This window comes from Xiphias gladius, unplaced genomic scaffold (assembly GCF_016859285.1).
Source record: "Xiphias gladius isolate SHS-SW01 ecotype Sanya breed wild unplaced genomic scaffold, ASM1685928v1 HiC_scaffold_632, whole genome shotgun sequence".
NCBI lineage: Eukaryota > Metazoa > Chordata > Actinopteri > Istiophoriformes > Xiphiidae > Xiphias > Xiphias gladius.
This window is the reverse complement of record NW_024402335.1, coordinates 1-9,247: the sequence shown is the minus strand read 5'-3', so window position 1 is coordinate 9,247 and position 9,247 is coordinate 1. Positions and strand designations below refer to the sequence as shown.

Here is a 9,247-nt window from a genome sequence, read left to right as displayed (position 1 = left end):
TCTTTTTTTCTTCCTTAAGATGCAGCCGACGGTCAAGTTACAGAAATGATGCGCATGAAACTCAATCTGTCCTCATTTGCCATCTCTCTGCTTCATCACATTAAAACTACTGCTTGTGTAGCACACACATATGGAGAAATGGCTTGAAGCTCTGCAACAGATATAGTGTATTAGTGTATGTTTGTGTGTTTAACTGCACAATCTGAAATACTGTTAACACCGGGGAAATGTCTTGGAATGATCAGCCGTCCAGGAGGTTTCCCCCAGTGAATGCCAGTACACCATCCAGCACAGACACAACAACAAATGTCTGTAACAACAAACTGAATTGATGGACAGATGGATGGAATGGAAAATGAAGTTTGGGTTTAGTCTTTTTTTTTAAATAATCTTCATTCAGTATGTATGTGTGTATGATTTTTTTTCATGGCAAGAAAACATTTACTTCTGGAGTTAAGCTCTAACACAGATATCTGAGTGGTAATATTATTGTTGTGTTGTGAGACGGTGTATGTGTTTGTGTGTGTCGATATGTGTGTGTGTTCATGTTTTTCCTTATTAAGTGCTGAACTTTTTAGGTTCTATTTTTCCTGTTTTGCAGCATATACGTCTTGCATATAAGTACTGAAGGTTTTTGTACAGCTGCTGAACCAACTCCAGTCACTGTGAGTCTCGAGCACAATAATAAACAGCAGAATCTTCAGTGCTCAGACTGTTCATCTGCAGATACAGCTGCTGTCTGCTGTTGTCTCTGGAGATGGTAAACCGGCCTTGGACTGACTGAGAGTAGTCAGTGCTACCACTGCTACTGATACGAGCAATCCACTCCAGTCCTTTTCCAGGAGCCTGTCTGATCCAATGCATCCAGTAGCTGCTGAATGTGAATCCAGAGGCTGTACAGGTCAGTTTGTGGGATTCTCCAGGCCTTTTAACCACTGGTTCAGATTCTGTCAGAGTCTGAGCATCAACACCTGTCAAGATGAAAAGGAAACATAATATGTTTTAAGAAAGAAACGCAAATAGAAATTATTTAAGATCAGCATCAGTGAAACTCTTCACCTGCCCAGCAGACAGTTAAAAGCAGCAGCCCTGTCCTGTAGTCCATCATGTTGAACTGTGTGTCCACTGTCCTCTGTCGTCCTCTCTGCAGTCAGTTAAGTAGAGGTGGGAGACATCTGAGTTTTGCATTGACTCCTCCTCACAGGGAGGAAATGACAGGATATAATCAGTTGTTGTTTGGTGAAACTGGGGATGCAATGATTAGTCTACACAGGTCAGTTCATTTCAAGTTCATTTGTGACTATATTGTTTTGAATGAGGAACATTAAAATGTGTGAGATGTTTGTCCCAACACACATACTGTCCCAGGATTGTCAACCGCTTCTCAGAGGCCTTGTCTAACTCCAGGCCTCTCTCCAGGCATACTTCTACAGTACCAACTCCAATTTTGATACATACCACATTAAAAAGAAGAATATTTTGACACGTTAATATAACTCCCAGTAACAGAAAAAGTCAGAGGACTGCAACATACATACTGAAAGATTATCATACAAAGAGAAACATGGGTTATAGAGTAAAACTTGCTGGCAAAGGTCAACAAAGGCAGCTGTGACTGAGCAAAGGTGGCAAAGAACAATATCACCTGAATAAATGAAATAAGAGAAACCACTGCCTTCACTGTGATCTGGTCATTTTTGCATTAAGCGTTTATGGTTATATTGTCATACATCATTGTTAAAGTTTTATTTTGATTGACGTATTTGTTTAGGAAATGATCAAACAATGAATCTATTCAAACAAAAACACTGAAACCGTAGCCTTATTAATGGCTGACATCATAACTGTTCAAGACTCCTGACAAGAACAAGAATTAAATAACTCTGACTCTTGTCAAGACAACTCAACAAATGCAAAAAGAGTGTCAGGGAACTCTGAATTAAGTAAGGTGAAAAATCAGGACAAGGCGTGACCGATTTGTGTGTGTGTGTGTGTGTGTGTGTGTGTGTGTGTGTGTGTGTGTGTGTGTGTGTGTGTGTGTGTGTGTGTGTGTGTGTGTGTGTGTGTGTGTGTGAGTGTGTTTGTGAGTGTCTGCTTGTGTGTGTCCGCTTTTCTGGGTTGTTGGTTATACAAGCATAAAAATGCAGATTACAATCTACTACATGATTTCTCAGATTGTTTAAATTCAGTGTAAGTGTTGGGAATGAAAGAGGCATCTTAGCCTATGGGCATATTCAAAGGTATTTAAAGATCTGCTCCCGTTAGATGATTAAATGTTTCAGGATAAACTGTCCAAAAACGAGTAAGTCTTTCTACTTTACAGAACAGAGGGACCGATTCTCCTGCTCTGTGGACCACTGGCTCTGAGGAGGTGAGGGACTGGGGCTTAGAAGCTGAAAAAGACACAGAGTTTAGCTGACAGGAAGCCAGCAGACCTCCGGAGCTCCTTCTCTCCTGCTCTGCTGGATACCGACTGCACTCACCTGAAAGGAGAGCCAAGAGGAGGACACTTAGCACAACTGTCATGGTGGAAACTTGGCTGAGTCTGCGACTACAAAGGCTGAAATGAAGAATATACTCTATACGCTGAGCAGGCTGAATGGGTGGGGACTGTGCATCATTGTGCGAATTTGCATTTTGACCAGTCTGAGATTTTGGAGAGACAGAGCTGAAAGGTAAAGAGACATAAAGACTAAAGCTCAGAAGAAGATCAGTGCTGGACTCTGAGAGACAGAGAGAGTGAAGAACCAGACTGAGACACCAACAATAAAGACGTTGATCAGTGTTTCAGCATTTCTCCTTTTTCCATTGTGTTTGACCAGTTTTTCACAGGTACAGGTGTTAGAATTTGATTTGAATATAAATCTCTAGTTCAGTCCAGGGTTTGAGTGTTAGTGAGTTAAGATCGATGAGATAAGCAGAGACAAGTGTTTCCTCATAGTTACAGAGGCCAGATAAACTTGACACTGCTTCCCTCTAGTGTTTTTTTTAAAAGGAAACTGCTTTTCACTGCCATAATGTAACTGACTTTACATGCCAAATAATATATACTGTACATTATTGTGGCTGAAATGTGTAAATGTTGTATTTCTGTCCTTGGATGTTTTGCGAGGAAGGGACCGTTTCAGTCAGACATTTTCTTATGTGCTATATGTGCTTAATGGTTATTTTTGTAAGTTAATGATGAATGTTTGATTTTTATTAAAAATAACATCAATTTAAGACAGAATAGGATTATATTTTGACTCATGATCTAGAAGCCCCTTGAGGGTGAACACAGTATCTTCCTGTGTCCAGGCTTTGTAACCACTGGTTCAGATTCTGTCAGAGTCTGAGCATCAACACCTGTCAAGATGAAAAAGACAACTTCACATGATTTAAGATGGTTACATTATGTCAAACGGTGATTAACGCTGTGTCAAATGAAGTTCATTAAATATTTTCACCTGCCCAGCAGACAGTTAAAAGCAGCAGCCCTGTCCTGTAGTCCATCATGTTAAACTGTGTGTCCACTGTCCTCTGTCGTCCTCTCTGCGGTCAGTTAAGTAGAGATGGAAGACATCTGGGTTTTGCATTGACTCCTCCTCAGCTGGATCTCAGTTAATGTTTCATCTATTAGCTCATACACATACACAAGACGTTCTTGCTGTGAGGTGAGAGTGCTTGACACTGAGCCAACATACCACCTTACTATCAGAATAAAGAGGTTTGTAAAGGCTGGGGCTGCTGTAAATTAAACAAAACCCAATGACCTCTTTTTTTCTTCCTTAAGATGCAGCGTACGGCCGTTACAGAAATGATGCGCATGAAACTCAATCTGTCCTCATTTGCCATCTCTCTGCTTCATCACATTAAAACTACCGCTTGTGTAGCACACACATATGGAGAAATGGCTTGAAGCTCTGCAACAGATATAGTGTATTAGTGTATGTTTGTGTGTTTAACTGCACAATCTGAAATACTGTTAACACCGGGGAAATGTCTTGGAATGATCAGCCGTCCAGGAGGTTTCCCCCAGTGAATGCCAGAACACCATCCAGCACAGACACAACAACAAATGTCTGTAACAACAAACTGAATTGATGGACAGATGGATGGAATGGAAAATTAAGTTTGGGTTTAGTCTTTTTTTTTTAATAATGTGTGTATGATTTTTTTTCATGGAAGAAATTATTTACTTCTGGAGTTAAGCTCTAACGCAGATATCTGAGTGGTAATATTGTTGTGTTGTGAGACGGTGTATGTGTTTGTGTGTGTCGATACGTGTGTTTGTGTTCATGTTTTTCCTTATTAAGTGCTGAATTTTTGTGTTTCTATTTTTCCTGTTTTGTAGCATATACGTCTTGCATATAAGTACTGAAGGTTTTTGTACAGCTGCTGAACCAACTCCAGTCACTGTGAGTCTCGAGCACAATAATAAACAGCAGAATCTTCAGTCTTCAGACTGTTCATCTGCAGATACACCTGCTTTCTGCCTGGATGTAATTTTCTAACCAGCATTGAAACAGGAGACATCTTTTTCCCATTGTCTCTAGGAATCGCAATACACAAAAATATATTAATAAAAAGGTTTATATGCATCTTGTGTTGAGGTAGAATCAAGTTTCTCTAAGCCCCTTTTATACTGTTGTTGGCTGTCGTGGAAGTCAAAAGAGATCTACATGGATACGCTCAAATACTCAACTCTGCTTCAATCATCAACAAAAAATTGCCTCTACCATTCAGTGAATCCCATAAATGTTCATTTTTGTCAACTCAACAGGGATTACTGTTTTTATTAACATGTTCACATTTATGTGTGGTTCAGTCACATTACTCTAAAGTTCCTTGTCCTTCCGTGTGGAATACAATATCATCTACCAGGACAAGAACACTTTTTTTTTTGGACAGTTTTGTCAGTTTTGGAAAAACCTTCTTTCTGTATGGTAAATGTTCAGCTGAACTCAAGGAATTTGTGGGTCACTTGGTTACTGGGTTTCTGGGCAGGTCTGTCGGTGGTTTGTATCACTGTGGAGCCATGTAAAAAGTAACACACAGCTGTGTCCTCGGCTGCAGATTCTGTCCTTTTACAGTCACTGTTCCAGTAGACCTGTCTCTGCTGTAGCTGAACTTGCTCTTCAGATCATCATTTTTGAAAAAAAGCTACCATCACTTCTTCCCCACTGATGGAAAATCCAGTCCAATGGTTTTCCTTCACACTGTCTGATCCAGCCTGTTGCATAGCTGGTAACATTCAGAGACTAAACAGAAACCTGTCAGGTGATGGTCAAAGTCTGTCCAGGATGCACAACCTTTGAGTCTGTCTGGATGAGATCAATACTTCACACACATGTGGAAACAGAACTCAACATTGTCTCCATCGGTCATCTGACTATTCAGTGTTTCTAAGTTTTTTATTAGTGTGAATCCACTGAAAGCTCCTCACAGGATCCAGCTGCCAGCAGCTGTATCAGAGCTACGGAGAACATGGTTGATGTTGAAGCTGAACTGATGTGAGCTCTTCCGTCCTCTCACTGACACACAGACACTCACTTCACCTTCTAATGAGGCAACACACAAGGAGGATCATTTACATACTGATGATAGTGAATCAGCAAATTAAATTATCTTTAAAATAAATCACAATGAAGATGAAATGTTCAACTTTTGTTCTTCATCTCAAGGAAAGAAAAGATGGAACTTCAGTCTCTGACACACACACACACTTTAGACTGTCAATGAAAGCATCATTTTGTGTAGTTTGACTTCGTAACATGACCATGAAGATGGCTGAAGGCCACTGATTCAGTAACTAATGCAGCTACAAGTCAGATGTGAATCAGAAAATAATTTTATTTTTGTTTTTGTTTTGTTTTTTCAAATGATGCTATGGAAGAGACACTTTCTGAGGATCAATGTCCTGTTGGATGACAAACTTTTAAAGCCAAGGTTTCGGTAGAGTTTCTTTTATTACTCGAATTTTTAATTGTGTTTTACTGCGGGAATACAGACAGTAATGTACCAGTGATTTTAAAATCAGAGTATTTAAATTGATGGAAATAGTTACTGTTATATTAAATTAAGAATCTTTTATAAAAATAATTTCCCCTTTACTGCAACAGTGAACTGGTCTGAATTCATTTGTGGTCTGAGGGCTCCTCCTCTGGTGGCTTCATGTTACAAGTGTTCAGGCACTGATCTACTGATGGTTTGTGTTATTGTGGGTCTCTGGCACAGTAATACACAGCAGTGTCTTCAGGCTGCACATTCTGTCCGTTTAGAGTCACTGTGTTGCTGGAAGAGTCAAAGTCGATACTGAACTTGTTCTTTAGTGAATCTTTGTAGTATGAAGCTCCAGTAGCTCCACTTCCAATCCACTCCAGTCCTTTCCCTGCAGGCTGTCTGATCCAAGCTGTAAAGTAGCTGCTAACAGAATAAGAAACCTGACAGGTGATGGTCAGACGTTGACCTGGCTGCACAGTCACAGAGGCAGGTTGTGTCAACTGTTCACACTTCACATCTGTTGAAAAAAGAAAATGTTTTGTCACCAATTATCAAGTTATACTGCAGAAAAAGAACTGTTGACTATGACAAATCCAGAGAGACTCACAGGATCCAGCTGCCAACAGCAGCAGCAGAGCTACAGAGAACATGGTTTACAGTGAAACTGACGTGCTGTGAACTCCACTGACAGTCTGATGTGAAGTTTTTATAGCTGAGTAACAAGGAAGGTCACTGAATTTGCATAGAATCAAACATGAAGCATCAATGTTGGTCTAACTGGAGCCAATAGAAAAGTCAGTTCAGTGTTATTATATTTGCAGACTGAAAACATGCCAGGAAATCATTTCTGCTTTACATATGATATTTTGATTTCATTACTCACTGTATTCTAACGTTTGGAATTATCATTGAAACAACTTTTATCGTAGTCAAATAATGTATCCCTGCTTTTCCTGTAAACTATTTATATCCAAATGTGTTGTTCTGAAAGCAAATTGTTATTTAGATTCATTACATTCTAGTATAACTGCAAACAATGTGGTGGATTAGGAAAGTTGTTACTATTTTTAATGTTAATGTTAACATGAAGGACTGCTCTTAGTGAAATTTCAAACACAAACAAGGGAAAACATATTCAGTAAATCAACATTGTAGTAACAATGATGATGTGCACCCATGGAAACTAAAAGACCATCCACCAGGAATTTTTACAGTCTGTTTGTATATTTTTAAAATATTAACGCCTGCTTTTAAAACAATATATGTGCTGTTTTCTTAAAAGAATTGGTTTAGTTTTAGCTCAGATGCATTTATTCAAACATATTTGCACAGCATTTCTTTTTTAATCACAGCATTTTTTTTATATTTATTTTGCTGCAAAGGGAAGTACTGACAGCAGCCAGGATCATTTAATAGTATAAAAATATAACTTTGTTGTGGATGGTTTCCAAGTTTAAATAAAAGACTTGTAATGGTTTCAGTGTTTACAGATGTTTAAAGACAGAGACTTAAAAAAAATCTTGGAGACTCACAGTTGCTCGCGAAATGAAACATGAGTGACAAGATGCAAAAACCTACCTTATGCTTAGATGAAAACAATGGTAGTTTGTGCATTTATAAGTTACAAATAAGTCATATATAAATATCATGCAGTGTTCTGTTATAGTTATTTTTTTAATTTTATTACTATTATTATAATTATTAGGGTAGAAACCTTTTGACTATGACAATATCCATTATACAAGACCAGTAGTTTTAGGGTTTAGTTCAGTCCAGTGTTTGAGCTTCAGTGAGTTCAGATCAATGAGAACATCAGATCTGAGTGTCTCCTTTTAGTAACATTGGAGAGACAAACTTGACACTGACTGCCCTCTAGTGATTTTATGAAAGAAACTGCAAGAGTTTTCTAGAATGTGTATAATGCAGGGAAAAATATTTATTTATGAATTTAAAAATATATGCAAAATAAAATCCAAAATATAAAACAACATAGAAACATTTATAATGATAAAATATAATACAAAATAAATATAATTAATCAAAACTTCATGCTTGGGCTCTTCCACCCAAAGAGATGAGGACTGTAGGTTTTCATACAGCTGCTGAACCAACTCCAGTCACTGTGGCTCTCAAGCACAATAATAAACTGCAGAATCTTCAGTCTTCAGACTGTTCATCTGCAGATACACCTGCTGTCTGCTGTCATCTCTGGAGATGGTAAACCGGCCTTGGACTGACTGAGAGTAGTCAGTGGTGCTACCAGCATAATCAGCAGCAAGCCACTCCAGTCCTTTTCCAGGAGCCTGTCTTATCCAGTGCATCCAGTAGTCACTGAATGTGAACCCAGAGGCTGTACAGGTCAGTTTGTGGGATTCTCCAGGCCTTTTAACCACTGGTTCAGATTCTGTCAGAGTCTGAGCATCAACACCTGTCAAGATGAAAAGGAAACATCATATGTTTTAAGATAGAAACTCAAATAGAAATTATTTAAGATCAGCATCAGTGAAACTCTTCACCTGCCCAGAAGACAGTTAAAAGCAGCAGCCCTGTCCTATAGTCCATCATGTTAAACTGTGTTTCCACTGTCCTCTGTCGTCCTCTCTGCCGTCAGTTAAGTAGAGATGGAAGACATCTGAGTTTTGCGTTGACTCCTCCTCACAGGGAGGAAACAGCTGGATCTCAGTTAATGTCTCATCTATTAGCTCATACACATACACAAGACATTCTTGCTGTGAGGTGAGAGTGCTTGACACTGAGCCAACATACCACCTTAATATCAGAATAAAGAGGTTTGTAAAGGCTGGGGCTGCTGTAAATTAAACAAAAGGAGGTTTCCCCCAGTGAATGCCAGTACACCATCCAGCACAGACACAACAACAAATGTCTGTAACAACAAATTGAATTGATGGACAGATGGATGGAATGGAAAATTAAGTTTGGGTTTAGTCTTTTTTTTTTAATAATCTTCATTCAGTATGTATGTGTGTATGATTTTTTTTCATGGAAAGAAAACATTTACTTCTGGAGTTAAGCTCTGACACAGATATCTGAGTGGTAATATTATTGTTGTGTTGTGAGACGGTGTATGTGTTTGTGTGTGTCGATATGTGTGTGTTCATGTTTTTCCTTATTAAGTGCTGAACTTTTTTGGTTCTATTTTTCCTATTTTGCAGCATATACGTCTTGCATATAAGTACTGAAGGTTTTTGTACAGCTGCTGAACCAACTCCAGTCACTGTGAGTCTCGAGCACAATAATAAACAGC

The 9,247-nt window shown here is 38.8% G+C and overlaps 3 gene segments (V, D, J or C); all 3 read right to left on the bottom strand.

Moving 5' to 3' along the window:
- Positions 1 to 672: 672 nt before the first annotated feature.
- On the bottom strand, positions 673 to 1,108 carry LOC120787781 (the record flags this gene model as incomplete). The annotated part of the segment is given in 2 exon segments: positions 673 to 971; positions 1,060 to 1,108. Coding segments are annotated over 2 exon segments (348 nt in total), but the record flags the coding sequence as incomplete, so codon positions are not given.
- A 4,841-nt stretch (positions 1,109 to 5,949) lies between these two features.
- On the bottom strand, positions 5,950 to 6,694 carry LOC120787779. The segment is given in 2 exon segments: positions 5,950 to 6,499; positions 6,590 to 6,694. Coding segments are annotated over 2 exon segments (348 nt in total).
- A 1,417-nt stretch (positions 6,695 to 8,111) lies between these two features.
- Positions 8,112 to 8,547, bottom strand: LOC120787780. The segment is given in 2 exon segments: positions 8,112 to 8,410; positions 8,499 to 8,547. Coding segments are annotated over 2 exon segments (348 nt in total).
- Positions 8,548 to 9,247: the final 700 nt, after the last annotated feature.